This window comes from Phyllobates terribilis, unplaced genomic scaffold (genome assembly GCF_046119375.1).
Source record: "Phyllobates terribilis strain yellow unplaced genomic scaffold, ASM4611937v1 Scaffold_7__3_contigs__length_470593459, whole genome shotgun sequence".
Lineage (NCBI taxonomy): Eukaryota > Metazoa > Chordata > Amphibia > Anura > Dendrobatidae > Phyllobates > Phyllobates terribilis.
The window spans coordinates 107,893,453-107,913,429 of record NW_027362767.1 but is presented as its reverse complement, the minus strand read 5'-3'; the positions used below and the strand labels follow the sequence as shown (position 1 = coordinate 107,913,429).

General features: G+C 43.4%; 1 protein-coding gene across 2 annotated transcripts in view; it reads left to right on the top strand.

The window, feature by feature from the left end:
- Positions 1-715: 715 nt before the first annotated feature.
- PRKD1 (protein kinase D1) overlaps positions 716-19,977 on the top strand; it is a 139,249-nt gene continuing 119,987 nt past the window's right edge. Inside the window, exons 1-2 of one of the 2 annotated variants that reach the window (XM_073639047.1) lie at positions 716-974; positions 1,124-1,291. In XM_073639047.1, coding sequence (XP_073495148.1) covers positions 1,130-1,291 — 162 coding nt within the window. In that variant the 5' untranslated portion in view covers positions 716-974; positions 1,124-1,129. Of the gene's footprint in view, positions 1,292-19,977 lie in introns of both variants that reach the window. The other variant, XM_073639046.1, reaches the window with a different exon arrangement.

The following is a 19,977-nucleotide window of genomic DNA, read 5'->3' as shown; positions in this document are numbered from 1 at the left end:
TGTCAGCGCTGAAGAGAATAACAGACAATGGGAGCAGCGGTGGAGACTCAGTGTTGGACCCGGGGAGGTGGAGTAAAACCTATTCGTTTTTTGAACAAACCGAAGCTGTTGTAAGATTTTTTAAAAGCGAAAAATCCCTTTAAATTAAAAATGTCTGCTCATTATCTGGCCCAACAGCATGTGCTGAGGATGAGTCAGGAGACCCCCATACACAGGCGTCAGAGGGGCGGCTGAGGTCAGTGTGATGTGGCCTTTATATGTAATGCACATTGTTATAAGAGATTAGGGGCTGCTGGGTCCTAGGTAAACACATCTTTCTGGAGAACAAAGATCAGGCTGAGAGAATAGACATGTCTGATCCTCCCTCTGTCAGGGGCAGCTGGAGAGCTCCATACACACTGCCCTGGGCAGGAAGGAGGCAGTATAGCACTACAGTCGGCTCAGGTCACTGCCTCAGTGCGGCTTGTAGCTGAGGCCATGTACCCAGCGGAATTTGTGTTTGTTGCCGAGTCGTAGTGGTCGGCAGGGCCTGCAGCGCGGTGTGTGTCCAGCAGGGGGAGCTCGGGCCTTGCAGAGCGGTGTGTGTCCAGCAGGGGGAGCTCGGGCCTGCAGCGCAGTGTGTGTCCAGCAGGGGGAGCTCGGGCCTGCAGCGCAGTGTGTGTCCAGCAGGGGGAGCTCAGGGCTGCAGCGTAGTGTGTGTCCAGCAGGGGGAGCTCCGGCCTTGCAGCGCGGTGGCTTTCCGGCAGGGGGCGGCCGTGCTCCCGTGCTGTGTGCAGTGTAGCGCTGTATGTGTGTGGGCGCCGCTCGGACTTGTTGTTGGGTAAAGTTTTGCTGGAAGGGAAGAGGCGGCTGTGCGCGGAGTGAGCGGCGCTTGTCAGTCCCGGGGGCCGTGCTGGTGCCGGGAGTGAGAGCCCCGGGGGCCGGGAGTGCGGCTATGCGGCTGGAAGTTGTGTGCTGGTCCCGCACTGCTCTCCGTGAGTGTCCGCCGTGAGTGTAACTTGTGGCGGGGCCGTGTCGGTGCATGCTGCCTGGCGTCTAGTCACGTCCCGTGTGTGGCGGGTGCGGCTGTGTGTGACCCGTGTCCCCTCTCCTCTCCCCTGGTGTCTCCCGCTGGCGGGCCCAGCTGTCTATGAGCGCCCCCCCGGTGATCCGGCCGCCCAGCCCCGCGGGCCCCGGCCTCTCCCTACAGATCCAGATCGGCCTGAGCCGGGAGCCCGTCCTACTGCCCGAGCCCGGAGAGCTGAGCCTGGGGGCCGTGCGGGAGATGGCCTGCTCCATCGTGGACCAGAAGGTGAGGCCGCCACTGCCGCCGTGCACCAGGCGATGTGTGCGGGCACCGGAGCCCTGCTGCACCCAGCATCCGCACCGCCACCATCACTACCAATATCATAACTACTACTACTACCACCATCACTACCAGCACCTCCACTACCAATATCATAACTACTACTACTATCATCTCCACTACTACCATCATCACTATTACTATCAGCATCACTTCTACCACCATCACTATTACTACAACCATCATCACCACTATCATCACTACTACTACCACCACCATCACTATTACTACCACCACCACCACCATCATCACCACTATCATAACTACTGGTAGTACAACCACCACCACCACCACCACCACCATCATCACTACTGCTACTACCACCATCATAACTACTATCATTTCCACTACTGCCACCAGCACCGCTATTACTATCAGCATCACTACTACCATCATAAGAACCACTACTACAACCATCATTACTGCTATCATCTCCACTACCATCATAAGAACCACTACTACCACCATCACTATTACTACTACTACAACCATCATCACTGCTATCTCCACTACCATCATAACAACCACTACTATCAGCATCATCACTACTACCACCATCATCACTATAACTGTCTTCATTTTCACTACTACCACCATCATAACTACCAATATCTCCACTACTACCATCACCATAATAACTTTCTTCATCTCCACTACTACCGTCATCATAACTACTACTATCAGCATCACTACTACTATCACCATCATTACATAACTTGTTGTGTTACCCAGAATTCCCTAGAGTTGGGCTGCTGTGTAGAATGTGAAGAAAATAAGAACGCAGCTATCGGGGAATCTCTTATTGTATTCCCAGCACTGCAGAACACGGACAGATCAGGCCGGACAACAGACATATTTAAACTTCATTTGAAAAAAAACAACTAATTAATAAATCGATGGCAGTGAGAGATGAAATAAGTTATGCCCCCTGTGCCGCGTCCCCTCTTTATAACAGTCTGTGAATGTCCCATTGCCGGAGTTGGCTAGGTTATGAGCATCCAATAATCACCGTCGCCTTGTCCCTTGTGCACATAGATTTCCCCAGGATCCCTCTATCTTTTGATGATATTATGTACTGCAGATAATGGGATATTTAAAGTCTTTGCAATTTTATTTTGAGGAACATTTTTCTGAAAATGTCCCACAATTTTTGGACTCTCGTGTTTACAGATGGGTAACGTCTGATGATCTTTGCTTCTGGGAGACTCTGCCTCTCTAACCTGCTCTTGTTCAGTCATGTGGCTTACTTGACCATTCACCCTCCAGATGTTTTTTCTGAGTACCACTTACTTTTCCAGCCTTTTGCTATCCCCGTCCCAATCTTTCTGACATGTGATGCTGCCATCAATTTATTAATGAGTTATTTTTTTTTTTTCAAATAAGAGATTTACAAATCTTTGCATTGTTGTTTTCTTTCCATTTCACCCCGGCCCAACTTTTTGGGACTGGGGTTTGTATATTAGACGGCCCCCAACAATGATGTATAACACAACTTCTATATCAGACAGCCTGCTGCATTTTCTTTTAGCTCATGTTCACACAGGTACTGTGGTACTGTGACCCTTTTGACCAACCTCTGGTTGCCCTCTTTATTTAACGAGAGTGGGTAGCCCCGGAATGGGGATTTACTAAATATTAACAAAAGCCTTCAGAAGAGTTTGCAGCGCCCCCGAAAGGGTCCAATGTTCTAGCACAAGTCAGCTCCGAAATTCCGGGTTGTGGGGTACCGCAAAGCAGGATGTCACAATTCTCCATTCCCCTCTCGCAGTGAATTTGCTTGTTCTTGCGAGATCTCGCTCTTTGCACTCCTTAGCGAATGGTAAGATGTCTCTAATGTGACAGTTCTGTAATAAAGTAATGCAGAGAGTTAGGACAAGCACATCCACTGTGAGAGGGGACCGGAGAATTGTCATCCTGGTCTTCACGCCTGGATCCTTCAAGCCAGAAGTTATGAAGTTTATTAAATGAAAAGGGCAGCAATAGATTGGTGATAGGGTCTCATTTATTTAAAGGAGTGTATTAACATGGGAATTAGAACAATGTATGTCTATATAATTAGGGAAGATTGCTCTAAAATAGTGTAATCAGTTTATTTTTATCAATTGGCAAAGTGAATGAATAAAAGAGAAATGTAAATCAAGTCAATATTTGGTGTGACCGCCCTTTACCTTCAAAGCAACATCACTTCTTCTAGGTACTTGGACTCAGTTATTGAAAGAACTTAGCAGGAGGTTGTTCCAAACATCTTGGAGGACTAAGCACAGATCATCTGAGTATGAGTCTTGTGCAGATACCTCTGTCTCTTCATGTAATTCCAGAAGAAATGGATGATATGGAGAGATCAGGGCTCTTTGGGGTCGGATCATCACTTCCAGGACTCCTTGTTCTTTACTCTGAAGATGGTTCTTAATGACATTGGCTGGATGTTTTGGGTTGTTGTTCTGCTGCAGAATAAATTTGGAGCCAGACGCTTAACCAGATGATGTTACATGATGGATAAGTACCTGCCTGTATTTTTCAGCATTAAGGACATCATTAATCCTGACTCAATCCCTGAAATTCAGCCCCAAACTTTTAAGGAACTTCCACCATGCTTCACTTGTCATGCAGACCCTCATTATAGTACCGCCTTTCGGCAAACAAACTCCCTTTTGTTACAGTCAAATATTTCACATTTTGACTCCTCAGTCCAGACACCTGCTTTCACATGTTTCCTCCCCCACTTCCCATGTTTTAGTTCATATTTGAGTCACTTGACCTTGTTTATATGTAGAAGATATGACCGTTCTTATATGAAGACCTCTTCTGGCCAGACTTCTGAACAGTAGATGGGTGTAGCTCAGTCCTACTAATTGCTGACAGCTCCGAGTGGATTACACTGCTGAACGACGTCTGATTTCAAAGGGAAGAAATCATGATACGTCTCAATTGCTGTCATAAGTTTCCTTGTTATCGACCACTGTGACTACGATGCTCAAGATTGCCCATTTCTTGGCGCTTCTTCAAAATAGCATGAACAGCACATCTTAAATCTCCAATCTGCTTTGACATCTTTGCCTGGGAAGAGACCTTCCTGATGCAGTATAACTACCTTGTGTCTTGTTGCTGTGCTGAGTCTTGCCAAGGTGTATGGTCTGTGACCTGAAGCTGTCTTCCACAACCTCACCTTGGTAGCAGACTGACTGTTCCTCACCCAGTTTGTATTACTCCTACACAGTTGTTTCAGCTAATGACTTTGTTTCACCCTATATATGAAAATATTGATAATTATCATCCTGTTTGGTAGTTACTCAAAAATTGGACTATTGTCCTAGGCAATCCCTGAGGTTTGTGCTAGTGTACCTTGTAGAATTCAGGCTTTGATGCTGTTTTGAAGGCAAAATGGCGGTAACACAAAATATTGATTTAAATTAGATTTTTTTTCTTGGTCATTCACCTAGTTTATTTTTCTCAATTAATAAAAAGTTAACACTTCTGCTTTTAAAACTTCTTACTTTGCAGCATTTTATTTTTGCCTGCCTAAAACAGTTGAATTTCTTTGAATATGTGTGTGTGTGTATATATATTTATATATATATCTATCTATATCTATCTATCATATATATATATATATATATATATATATATATATATATATATATATATATATATATATATATATATATATATATATATATATATATATATATGTGTATATATATATATATATATATATATATATGTGTATATGTCTATGTCTCAGATATACCCGACATCACGCCGCCCCTGAACATGTACTATTGTATAAGTTGCAGGTAATGATATGAGTTGATCTGTTAACCCATCAATATTGAAGCAAGTAAAAAACTATTTAAGGCCACGTTCACACTATCAGTATTTGGTCAGTATTTTACATCAGTATTTGTAATACAAAATCAGGAGTGGAACAATCAGAGGAAAAGTATAATAGAAACACGTCACCACTTCTGCATTTATCACCCACTCCTGGTTTTAGCTTACAAATACTGAAGTAAAATGCTGACCAAATACTGAACGTCTGAACGCGGCCTAAGGCTTTGTTCCCACTGGCATTGTACCCAGTGGATTTTCCATACTGCAATTGCATGCAGAAATTATTCTGCATATTAAGGTAACAAGGTTTTCCAAAATCTCATTTATTCGCTGTAGAGAAAATGGTAAATTGATCAGATGTGAAATCCGCATTGTGTTATTTTACGCTGGTTGTATCCTCTCTGCATTTCCACAGTAAAACCATAGTGATTTGTGGCAGTGGAAAGGTCCTTTGGGAATGTATTTTTAAGGGGTTATCCACTTGTTGGACAAACAAAGTCAAAGTCCTTGGAATAAAAAAAATCGACTTTCTCAGCGATGTCTGCTCGGGGTCTACCTGCACTCGTGGGACATTATCATGTGAACGCTGCAGGCAATCAGTGGTCACAGATCAGCTGTTGCTTAGCAATATTCCATCAGGAGAGTAAAGCCGGTCAGTGGCTGCTGATTGCCGGCAGCGTTCGTGTGGCACAACAATGTCCACATCACTGGATGGTGCCAGCGTGGGAGGTGAATGTCTTATTTTCCTCGCTGGACTAAAGCATGTTCGAGTAGTGGAGCATCCCTTTAAGACCTCAGTATATACTGTATATGTTGGTATTAAGTGAGTAATTTGCCGATCTACTCCTTACATGCAGGCCGTGGTGCGCAGACTAATCGGGGCGGTGCGCACAGTGCTGCGGTAATGCTTACATTACTGATTCCAGTCGTTTTGCTTCTTACATTTTATTTTTTATTTTGTGGCCTGTAATTTGCTCAGTTTATGTATGATTAACCATTCGCAGGTTGTAATCTTATTTCGTCTCCAGGTTTCCTTGAAACGTCTTTATAAAAATCTGAGTCATTCTGTTCTGCCAAATTGTGTACGTATGTATAAAGCCGCCAGCATCCTCCACCTGTGCTATAATCCAGGGAATTAGCGGCGCTCGGCAGTCTCTGCCATCCAGTAATGCAGAAGAGTCTGCCTCACTCGCCACCTCCACAATAACACGTCTTTATTCGGGTAGCTTGAGGAATAAGGGTATGTGCACACGAGGTCCTAATTCTGATGGCTGAAACGCCAAGGTTTTCCAAGGCGCAGCTGCTTGAGGAAAAAGTCGGCGTTCTTCTTCTCGAAGTGACGCCGTTTCGCCATCGATTTTTGCGGTCGCCCTGTCGTCAGCAACTTTAAAGAGCGGTATGAACATGGTACTTCTGTTTTGAACCCTGAAGCGGTTAAAAAAAGCAGCAGGAGAGGAAACATGCTGAACAATGCCGTTATCCATCGCTGTGCTCAATGTTCATCTTTTGTGGAGCTTTTTCAGGGGGATTCCAGGCACTTCAAGCTACTTTATGGAGGTGGTGTGTGCTGCAGATTCCTGTATATTAGGGATGAGTCAGACGGCCACATAACTCGGACAAGGATCGCAACGCAATGCTCAGCCTGGCCGTCGGTTCTCCCGACCAGACCGTGCCTGCATGTAATTTCTATGCAGCTGTCAGACTTGGATTGGGAGAGCTGCCGGCCAGTCTGAACACTGCGTTGCGATCCTTGTCTGAGTTATACGGCCGTCTGACTCTTCCCTTACTCTTCTGCATCATTGTTAAAATTCTGTTTCATGGAAATCAATATGGCTAACAATCCGCCGCGACATAAATGACCACGCAGCTACCCCAGGTTACTGAATGTCTTTTCTGACTAGTTCCTTAGTAATTTGGATGTAGGGCACAGGTGTCAAACTCTGGCCCGTGGGTCAAATCTGGATGCAGGGTGATTCTATTTGGCTCACGACACCAGAACCACCACCCTAATGTGCAGTCATTATACTGTATGGAGGACTATGTGGGACCCATTATACTGTATGGATGACTATGTGGGGCCCATTATACTGTATGGAGGACTATGTGGGACCCATTATACTGTATGGAGGACTATGTGGGGCCCATTATACTATATGGAGGACAATGTGGGGCCCATTATACTGTATGGATGACTATGTGGGGCCCATTATACTGTATGGAGGACTATGTGGGGCCCATTATACTGTATGGAGGACTATGTGGGACCCATTATACTGTATGGATGACTATGTGGGGCCCATTATACTGTATGGAGGACAATGTGGAGCCATTATACTGTATGGAGGACTATGTGGGACCCATTATACTGTATGGATGACTATGTGGGGCCCATTATACTGTATGGATGACTATGTGGGGCCCATTATACTGTATGGATGACTATGTGGGACCCATTATACTGTATGGATGACTATGTGGGGCCCATTATACTGTATGGAGGACTATGTGGGACCCATTATACTGTATGGAGGACTATGTGGGGCCCATTATACTATATGGAGGACAATGTGGGGCCCATTATACTGTATGGATGACTATGTGGGGCCCATTATACTGTATGGAGGACTATGTGGGGCCCATTATACTGTATGGAGGACTATGTGGGACCCATTATACTGTATGGATGACTATGTGGGGCCCATTATACTGTATGGAGGACAATGTGGAGCCATTATACTGTATGGAGGACTATGTGGGACCCATTATACTGTATGGATGACTATGTGGGGCCCATTATACTGTATGGATGACTATGTGGGGCCCATTATACTGTATGGATGACTATGTGGGACCCATTATACTGTATGGATGACTATGTGGGACCCATTATACTGTATGGAGGACTATGTGGGACCCATTATACTGTATGGAGGACTATGTGGGGCCCATAATACAGTATGGAGGACTATGTGGGGCCCATAATACAGTATGGAGGACAATGTGGAGCCATTATACTGTATGGAGGACTTTGTGGGGCTCATTATACTGTATGGAGGACTTTGTGGGGCCCATTATACTGTATGGAGGACTATGTGGGGCCCATTATACTGTATGGAGGACTATGTGGGGCCCATTATACTGTATGGAGGACTATGTGGGGCCCATTATACTGTATGGAGGACTATGTGGGGCCCATTATACTGTATGGAGGACTATGTGGGGCCCATTTTACTGTATGGAGGACTATGTGGGGCCCATTTTACTGTATGGAGGACTATGTGGGGCCCATTATACTGTATGGAAGACTGTGGGGCCCATTATTCTGTATGGAAGACTATGTGGCGCCATTATACTGTATGGATGACTATGTGGGGCCCATTATACTGTATGGAAGACTATGTGGGGCCCATTATTCTGTATGGAAGACTATGTGGGGCCCATTATTCTGTATAAAGGACCATGCGGGACCCTTTATACTGTATAAAGGACCATGCGGGACCCTTTATACTGTATAAAGGACCATGCGGGACCCTTTATACTGTATAAAGGACCATGCGGGACCCTTTATACTGTATAAAGGACCATGCGGGACCCTTTATACTGTATAAAGGACCATGCGGGACCCTTTATACTGTATGGAGGACCATGCGGGGCCCATTATACTGTATGGAGGACCATGTGGGGCCCATTATACTGTATGGAGGACTATGTGGGGCCCATAATACAGTATGGAGGACTATGTGGGGCCCATAATACAGTATGGAGGACTATGTGGGGCCCATAATACAGTATGGAGGACTATGTGGGGCCCATTATACTGTATGGAGGACAATGTGGGGCCCATTATACTGTATGGAGGACAATGTGGGGCCCATTATACTGTATGGAGGACTATGTGGGGCCCATTATACTGTATGGAGGACTATGTGGGGCCCATTATTCTGTATGGAAGACTATGTGGGGCCCATTATTCTGTATGGAAGACTATGTGGGGCCCATTATTCTGTATGGAAGACTATGTGGGGCCCATTATTCTGTATGGAAGACTATGTGGGGCCCATTATTCTGTATGGAAGACTATGTGGGGCCCATTATTCTGTATGGAAGACTATGTGGGGCCCATTATTCTGTATGGAAGACTATGTGGGGCCCATTATTCTGTATGGAAGACTATGTGGGGCCCATTATTCTGTATGGAAGACTATGTGGGGCCCATTATTCTGTATGGAAGACTATGTGGGGCCCATTATTCTGTATGGAAGACTATGTGGGGCCCATTATTCTGTATGGAAGACTATGTGGGGCCCATTATTCTGTATGGAAGACTATGTGGGGCCCATTATTCTGTATGGAAGACTATGTGGGGCCCATTATTCTGTATGGAAGACTATGTGGGGCCCATTATTCTGTATGGAAGACTATGTGGGGCCCATTATTCTGTATGGAAGACTATGTGGGGCCCATTATTCTGTATGGAAGACTATGTGGGGCCCATTATTCTGTATGGAAGACTATGTGGGGCCCATTATTCTGTATGGAAGACTATGTGGGGCCCATTATTCTGTATGGAAGACTATGTGGGGCCCATTATTCTGTATGGAAGACTATGTGGGGCCCATTATTCTGTATGGAAGACTATGTGGGGCCCATTATTCTGTATGGAAGACTATGTGGGGCCCATTATTCTGTATGGAAGACTATGTGGGGCCCATTATTCTGTATGGAAGACTATGTGGGGCCCATTATTCTGTATGGAAGACTATGTGGGGCCCATTATTCTGTATGGAAGACTATGTGGGGCCCATTATTCTGTATGGAAGACTATGTGGGGCCCATTATTCTGTATGGAAGACTATGTGGGGCCCATTATTCTGTATGGAAGACTATGTGGGGCCCATTATTCTGTATGGAAGACTATGTGGGGCCCATTATTCTGTATGGAAGACTATGTGGGGCCCATTATTCTGTATGGAAGACTATGTGGGGCCCATTATTCTGTATGGAAGACTATGTGGGGCCCATTATTCTGTATGGAAGACTATGTGGGGCCCATTATTCTGTATGGAAGACTATGTGGGGCCCATTATTCTGTATGGAAGACTATGTGGGGCCCATTATTCTGTATGGAAGACTATGTGGGGCCCATTATTCTGTATGGAAGACTATGTGGGGCCCATTATTCTGTATGGAAGACTATGTGGGGCCCATTATTCTGTATGGAAGACTATGTGGGGCCCATTATTCTGTATGGAAGACTATGTGGGGCCCATTATTCTGTATGGAAGACTATGTGGGGCCCATTATTCTGTATGGAAGACCATGTGGGGCCCATTATTCTGTATGAAGGACCATGTGGGGGCCATTATACTGTACGGAGGACTATGTGGGGCCTGTTATTTTGTATACTGGTTGGCCCGCAACTTTGTCTAAGTTTTTCCTTTTGTGTGTTTGACTAACCTGGCATAGGGTATATATCGCTGCTGTACACATTAGATCTAATAGATATCTAGTTGCATCCTTTCTGAGCTTTTAGGGCCCTTGGCTTTTCCCCCCCACAGCTCAGCATGCTATTTTCTTTTTTTTAGTTATAGTCTTTATAGGAATAAAAACCATCATAAATATGTGTAGAAAAATGCCCTAAAAATAGACATGAAATGTCATTAGTTTTGATGATGTAGACCTTAGGGAATGTTCACACTTGGATACACTGCAGATTTTCCTTCTGGATTTGTGGATGTAAACTAATCCGCATGTTATATAGCAGTAGCGTTGTGGGGACATTTAACCAAATCTTAACCTTGTGCTGCAGAAACATGTTACGTCCGTTACTCAGCGGCGTCTGAATGAGGCCATAGGCCGGGTGACTGTTTCTGGAGAAGCTGTAATGACAACCATATGTGTAATCACCCAGATTTCATAGAAACTTAGAAGAAATTGTAACAAACCCCATGAAGAGGATTGGTGTTGTGTGTTTGTGATCCTTTGTGGGGGGGACGCTCCCTAATATGAGAGTACATCAGTCCTTCATCCACGCTTTGCCTGCGCCCCCGTGTGCCGTGGAGGAGCGTTCAGACTAAACTCTATGAAGTGACGTCTCGGCTGTATATAGGGGGATCACACAGAGGAAATGTAAGAGCAACAGACAGTGACGTCCTCCCCAAACACCGGGCGGGAGGAAGTGTGTGCAGAGGCGCTCAGCAGCTCTGCTACATGGCATCCATGCAGACACGTGCCATATACAGGAGTCAGGGAGGCCTCTTGTGTGCTGCATCTTTCATGATAGGTTTTAATCCATCAGTCAATGCTGCTGCATTTGGCGAACCTATGTCTGGGGTGCATGGTAATACAGATGCAGAAGTCTGTGGCTGCATCCGTGGCATCGTCATTCTCAGGCCCCATTCAGACATAAATGTCCCACTCATGTTTCATGTACCCGTTATGGCCTACGTGACTGTCCAGATGTCTGTGTTTTTTGTGGACCGTGGAAAATCAGGGAGACATTTCTGTATTAATCCGAGTCATAAATCAAAATCGCCCATACAAGTCTACAGGTCTGTGAACATCACTGGGCCAGGATAAGCTCCTGACTTAAATGTGGTGGATAACAGCGGCATGTGTCACCTGTACACTACAGTGGTGTCTGAAGGATCCGTAAGGTGTCAGCTTTATATGTTAAATGTTTTTTTTTTTTTTCTTTAAATCACTATATATATGTGTGTGTATGTACAGTACAGACCAAAAGTTTGGACACACCTTCTCATTTAAAGATTTTTCTGTATTTTCATGACTATGAAAATTGTACATTCACACTGAAGGCATCAAAACTATGAATTAACACATGTGGAATTATATACTTAACAAAAAAGTGTGAAACAACTGAAAATATGTCTTATATTCTAGGTTCTTCAAAGTAGCCACCTTTTGCTTTGATGACTGCTTTGCACACTCTTGGCATTCTCTTGATGAGCTTCAAGAGGTAGTCACCGGAAATGGTCTTCCAACAATCTTGAAGGAGTTCCCAGAGATGCTTAGCACTTGTTGGCCCTTTTGCCTTCACTCTGCGGTCCAGCTCACCCCAAACCATCTCGATTGGGTTCAGGTCTGGTGACTGTGGAGGCCAGGTCATCTGGTGTAGCACCCCATCACTCCCCTTCTTGGTCAAATAGCCCTTACACAGCCCTTACCAGGCATGTAGAGTCCATCCGTTCACCTTTTCTGCGTCGCACAAAGACACGGTGGTTGGAACCAAAGATCTCAAATTTGGACTCATCAGACCAAAGCACAGATTTCCACTGGTCTAATGTCCATTCCTTGTGTTCTTTAGCCCAAACAAGTCTCTTCTGCTTGTTGCCTGTCCTTAGCAGTGGTTTCCTAGCAGCTATTTTACCATGAAGGCCTGCTGCACAAAGTCTCCTCTTAACAGTTGTTGTAGAGATGTGTCTGCTGCTAGAACTCTGTGTGGCATTGACCTGGTCTCTAATCTGAGCTGCTGGTGACTCGGATAAACTTATCCTCAGAAGCAAAGGTGACTCTTGGTCTTCCTTTCCTGGGGCGGTCCTCATGTGAGCCAGTTTCTTTGTAGCGCTTGATGGTTTTTGTAACTTCACTTGGGGACACTTTAAAAGTTTGCCCAATTCTTTGGACTGACTGACCTTCATTTCTTAAAGTAATGATGGCCACTCGTTTTTCTTTACTTAGCTGCTTTTTTCTTGCCATAATACAAATTCTAACAGTCTATTCAGTAGGACTATCAGCTGTGTATCCACCTGACTTCTGCACAACACAACTGATGGTCCCAACCCCATTTATAAGGCAAGAAATCCCACTTATTAAACCTGCAGGGCACACCTGTGAAGCGAAAACCATTTCCGGTGACTACCTCTTGAAGCTCATCAAGAGAATGCAAAGAGTGTGAAAGCAGTCATCAAAGCAAAAGGTGGCTACTTTGAAGAACCTAGAATATGACATATATTCAGTTGTTTCACACTTTTTTGTTAAGTATATAATTCCACATGTGTTAATTCATAGTTTTGATGCCTTCAGTGTGAATGTACAATTTTCATAGTCATGAAAATACAGAAAAATCTATAAATGAGAAGGTGTGTCCAAACTTTTGGTCTGTCTGTCTGTCTGTCTGTCTGTCTGTCTGTCTGTCTGTCTGTCTGTCTGTCTGTCTGTCTGTCTGTGTATATATATGTGTATATATATATGTGTGTATATACAGCTCTGGCAAAAATTGAGATACCACAGCCCAGTTTTCTCTCCATGTCTGACAGCCATTCCATTCCAGTGTCAGTTGAATTCCAACCACCGTCCACCTCATTCTACTTAATGTGCTTCTGATTAGTTGATCACCTGAACCAAATCTTATGTAACGAGGGAAAGTATAAAAAACACTGCTGTGCTCTTCACAATCCTCTTGCAATAGGACAAGCTGGATGGCAAAACAAGTGCTAGGAATAGCCCAAAAGTAATTTGAATGAAAAAGTAACTTTTAACCATGCCAAAGGAGTTGAAAAGAAAAGTCTTGAGTGAGGAAAAGAAGGGCTCAATTCTGGCTTTACTAGCAGAGGGATACAGTGAGCGTCATGTTGCCTCCATCCTTAAAATTTCAAAGACGGCAGTCCATTACAAGGTCAAGCAGCAGACATTGGGGACAACAAAGCTACAGACCGGCAGAGGGCGAAAGCGACTCTCCACTGACCGGGATGACCGTCATCCTATTCGAATGTCACTCAGCAGCCGCAGGATGACATCAAGTGACCTACAAAAGGAATGACAAATGGCAGCTGGGGTGAAGTACAAGGTAAGAACAGTTGGTAACCGGCTCCTAGAGGCCTCAAGTCATGTAAAGCTAGAAAAAAGCCTTTCATCAATGAGAAGCAAAGGAGAGCCAGGCTGAAGTTTGCCAAAGACCATAAGGATTGGACCATAGAGGACTTGAGTAAGGTAATCTTCTCTGATGAGTCTAATTTTCAGCTTTGCCCAACACCTGGTCGTCTAATGGTTAGACGGAGACCTGGAGAGGTGTACAAGCCACAGTGTCTTGCACCCACTGTGAAATTTGGTGGAGGATCGGTGATGATCTGGGGATGCTTCAGCAAGGCTGGAATTGGGCAGGTTAATCTTTGTGAAGGACGTATGAATCAAGCCGCAGACAAGGTTATCCTTGAAAAACACTTTCCTCCTTCTGCTCACGCAATGTTCCCCAACTCTGAGGACTGGTTTTTCCAGCAGGACAATGCCCCATGCCACACAGCTAGGTCAATCACTGTGTGGATGAAGGAGCACCACATCAAGACCCGGTCATGGCAGCCCAATCTCCAGACCTGAACCCCATTGAAAACCTCTGGAATGTAATCAAGAGGAAGATGGATAGTCACAGCCATCAAACAAAGAAGAACTTCTTACATTTATCTGCCAGGAGCGGCATAAGGTCACCCAAAAGCAGTGTGAAAGACTGGTGGAAAGCAGCCAAGACGCATGAAAGCTGTGATTAAAAATCATGGTTATTCCACCAGATATTGATTTCTGAATTCTTCCGGAGTTAAAACATGAGTATTGTTGTTTCTAAATGAATAAGAACTTGTTTTCTTTGCATTATTTGAGGTCTGAAAGCACTGTTTCTTTTTTATTATTTTGACGATGTCCTTAGTTTTTCTCACCTGTTTTGCATCCATTATTTTTTTTTCATCCGTTTATAAAAACTGGAGCAGGTCTGAACTTTTTTTTACATTTCCTTTGACTTGTAACAATGGATAAGTTAAAAACTGAAAAAAAAAGCCTAAATAGAAAACTGAAATACAAAGTGTCTCTTCCGGTCTTCATCGGTATGTACCGCCTCCTCATAGACTTTAATGGCTAAGTCTGATCCCAAAATGAATGAGAATCAGGCGTGCTCTGAGTCTCACGGATCAGTCACATGGATCCATTTTTAATAAGTTTAAAAAACTGGCGACACATGACTAGTAAAACAGAGGTGTGAACGTAGTCCTAGGATGTGGTACCACTAGGTGCAGAATAACAGTTGCACTACTTTTGTGGTTGACATAAAAATCGTGAATATTACAAACTTTTAGCCAAGTGTTCGTGCTACTTGCAGTTGTGATATTATCCGTTTCTATGAATAATTGTAGGAAATAGGAATAGTTTGGCTATAATCTCCTCTTCAGGCCTTAGCGCTGGACTGTGATGTCCATCACCATGTGAGAAGCTCCTGGTCCTTGGCTTTGGCTTGTGGAGAGATATTTCCTGCAGCCATTCAATGTGATGCTGTTACATTGTGTCTGTACGTTATTTGGGGTCAGAAGACCTTCTGTAATGTGCAGCGTTTCTTCTGAGGGTTTCTGTAAATGATTCACATTGGCCACGTCCATACTGTGAGCTATGGTTGCCCAGTGAGACAGCGAGGCCGGGCCTCTCTACAACTGTTCCTCTACAAAGTCAAGTGGCAGCGGTTACGTTTTTTTACTGCGTCGTGGTCGTGCTATGTCTGACCAGGTCACCCCGTCTGGCCTTACCCATAATCTGCTTCTAGTTTAATTGGAAATTACTTAACCGCTTACAGTACTTTAAAAATGTTTCAATTGCTTCAAACCACTACCAGAATGTCCCCCCCCCCCCCCAAGTGGATATTCAGTGATTATGGACAAATTTTAGACAATTGAAAGTGAGGAGAGGGGCTGTGGATCCTGACAAAAATATTCTAAGCGGTAAGAATAGTTCTCAATTTTATTTATGCAACGCGTTTCGGAATAGATATTACGCCTCCTTTAGGCCTGATTTTTGTTGCTGCTGAAAACCATTGTGGAATATAGCACTTAAATCTGGATGGAAAATTCACCCCAAAAATTTGCAATGTGTGAACAAGCTGTTTAGGTGCATTTCCACTGCTCGACTCTTGTGACCGAGCGATCCTAGGAATGCATGTTTTATGATAATTGTGCAGTCTAAATATGCACCCACACCAGTCTTGGAAACGGCCCTTCGTCTGAATTGAGTGTTAGTTGTGAATTTACCAAGTGCTGTACTCCATTCCACTCCCCCAGAAGAAGCTAGTGGCTAAACGCGCGTCGGGTTAGGAGGTGGGGTGCTATTTCTATCGACACTGATCTACTCTGCCCATAGTCTATACAGGTATTATGTATCATTAATACTATTTACCATCTTGTGTGTCTATTCTGTGGCCAAGGCTTTATAATATTCACTATACCTACTAGTGGAGCCAACCAATAGCTTTACCCCTTCAATCCATAGTCTATGGTCCTATGCACTTCCTATTGTATAGCTTCACTTTTTTGTGGACTTGGAGTGTCAGTTAATACTGCGAAATTTGGAATGCTGTGCTCATTTTAAATCATGTTTTGTTATCTTGAACATTCTTCATAAGTATAATATTGCTCATCATTTGGATACATTATAAACTGTTATATAATTAAGAGGGAAGTCACTTGACATTTATGACTTATTTTGTACCCCTCTTTTGTCTCTTTGGATGCATAGCAGTAGCATGTCTTTCTATTGGATAGAGCGGTGCCCCTCCTACTGGGCACTCTGTTGTTTTCAATTATTTTAGTGTTCTTCAATAAAGACTTATTATTTTACCCCTTGGTTCTCTTCTGAATTAATGTTAGTCTGAGAACTTGTATATGACATTGATGAGATGGCTGCATTCACCTGCGTCCTCTCCGGCCCCTCACATGCCTGGAGTCTAGTGCGGTGACGTCACCGTCAGTAACTGGGACACGTCTGCTCCGGCAGGCAGCGGTGATTTAGCCGTGACCTCTTGTAATGACATGTAGGGGGATCAGACGATGGTGCCTGCTCCGCTGTACTGATGGGCAGAGCCTGCATGTAGCACAGCAAGGTGTGAAACTTTTGTGACTGATGAAATGGCAGCTGGTGTCCTTTATATTGCTGGAGACACGACGGGTGTGTGTCGTGCTCGCTGGTAGGAGAGTGTAAATATGGGAGTGTAAACTATTTCCACCTATATCGTGCACTTTGACTTATTACGTCATTAAGCAGATCTTTAGTTAGTCATCTTTCATTCTGCAAGATTTAAATAGAAACTCTAGCGTATTAGAAAGCTGTCACTACAGAAATGCTTACCCTAGGTACAATCATATCACATGACGAAATCTGTCCTAAAACACGAGGGTCAAACAACTGGCTCAACATTCAGAACCGGAATTTTAGAAGTTTTACATAACTTTTTGTTTTTTTTCTTCTTCTAAAAAAAAAAGCATCTAAAACCTTTTTTGAAACCGTCGAGAATTCCTGCTGGGACAAGCCCCTGAAGAAGCCTGTTCCACAGTACAAGGATATGTGCACACTGTGGCTTTATCAGGGGGATCCCTCTTTGAAAATCGACTGAAAAAAGTGCTGCCTAAACAAACGCTCAGCAATAAAGACTTGCTATTCATATATTGAGTCTTTTTATCCTCTTAACCGCCTCAGGTTTCCAAAGATCATTAAAAGAAGAGAGCTTTGACCGTTCTAAAGGCGCGTTTTCTGCGCTGGAGACGCCCTATACTTTATAATAGAAGTCAATGGGAAGCCTTAAAAGATTTCCGAAAGACTGCTGGGTATCTATCTTTTCAAGCATTTTTCTTCAAAAACTGCTAGTGGTTTCTTTTTTGTTGAATGGAGTTAGAAAAACTTTCTAAAAGATGTCCCAAAAACTATGGAAAAACTTTGAAAGAGGGCTCAAAAAAACCGACCCCAAAAAAAGCTTCAGGAAATAATAAAAATGTACGCGTTTCCTGAAGTGTCAAAAAAGACGTTGTGTGCACATACTCTTAGGCTATGTTCACACGTTGAGTTTTTGCTGTGTTTTTTATGCAAATTAAAAGCTGCTTTTTACAGTCAAGCAAAAGCTGAGATTTCAAAAATCTCATGCACACATTGTTTTTTTTTTCCTGACTAAGTTGGAAAAGTGCTGCGTTTTTGAAAACTGTAGCATGTCACTTTTTTTAGTAAAAAAAAGCATGTATAGCAGTATATGAAACCCATTTATTTTTGTGTTTTTTTTTTTTCAAGGTTAAACCATAATGTCGTGGCGTTCTCACCTGAGAATGGCATTTAGGATTAGTACACTTTAATTAAATTAGTGATGCTTAAAAACATTGGCCAACCAAGGTTTGAAATTGAACTATACCTGATCAACTCAAGGGCTGACCAAAGTGTGAAAGTAAACAGTGTCCTACAAACTCAATTTTCTGCTAGTGTCTTAGGTAAACTATTCCCGACCAGTTCACCTCCCCCACTGTTACATTTGTAATTGTGTATTCTTTCATGAGCTCATATGAACATTTTTGTTCAGAATAGTCACTATTTTTTCAGACCTAAAAATATTTTTCTACTAAAAAATTTGATCAAATTGCCCTTTTTACAAAAATGTATTGCATTGGTGACCTGTGTTCATGCTTCTGTGGCAGAAGCAAAGCTGAACTTTGGGATCCTGAAAAACGCAGCAAAACATGCTTTTTGTAAGCAGCTTCTTTACTGCCAAGAAAGCAGGTTTTGCCTGCAGAAAAAAACACAGCAAAAACGCAACATGTGAACATAGCCTTAGGCTGTATTAATCCTCACTGCCATTCTCAGGTGAGAGCACCAAGACATTATGGTTTAAACTTGGGAAAAATCACAAAAATAAATGGGTTTCACATACTGCTGTACTTGCTTTTTTTTCACTAAAAAAGCAGCAGAACCTGATACCTGCGTTTTTTTTTTACTTTCTGTGGGTGAAAAAACGTGGAAAGAAGTGACATGCAGCAGTTTTACAATTTACTCAGGAAAAAAGAAAGTGTGCGTGAGGTTTCTGAAATCTCCTAGCTTCTGCTGGTACTGTACAACACAGCTTTTAGTTTGCAAAAGTTTGCATTAAAAAAAAAATGCAACATGTGAACATAGCCTTATAGTTTTCATGGTGTCTCTTCCGGAGATGGGTCAATCCTTGTCTCCTATGGAGGTGTCTAATTTTTTGGGGTCTTTTTCTGTTGGTAAGTGTGTAAGCCCTTACTGGTATTTCTCATCCCCTCCTTTACTGTACTCTCAGCTTGTTTTGTAGCAAATCAGTTTCCTTTTTTTTCTGTTCTGGAATGTGGAGTGTGTAGCACTTTTTTTTTTTTTTACTATATACACTGCTCCATTCATTTTTGGAGTACAGCTTGTTGGTTCATTGTGACATGAGCTTGGAGAATAAGAGTTACAGGCTGATGTGATCTCTGCCGATACATGCTAGAAGTCCTTTATATAAACAATACACACACATATGCTTTTAGCTTTTTTTTTTTTTTTTTTTATTACACTTTAGACATTTTTTTGCATTTTTTTTGGATCCGAGGAAAGCCTATAGGGAAAAAAACTGTTAATTGTGGGTGTGTTTTTAACATAGTGTGCAAGAAGAAAATGGTCCTAAGGCTGCGTGCCCACTATGCGTTTTTCAAGCGTTTTTGCCATGGAATTTCCGCAGCGAAAATGCTTAAAAAACGCTTGGTAATACGTGCCCCATGGTCCCCAATGATAATCCGCATGTGCTGTGCACATGCTGTGGAAATTTCCGCTGCGGATTATCATTGCGGTACAATACGCAGCATGTCCATTAATTTTGCGGACGCGCAGCGTAATCGCAGCCATTGACTTTCATTGAAACGCATATTATCCGTGTCAGTACATTTGCACACACGGATATTATGCTTTCTAATGTGCGGTTGTTACCCGTGTCTGGGGAAGAGTAGACTCTCCTCCAGACCTGGGTACCATAGTACCTGTTAAAAAAAGAATAAAATAAAAAATAA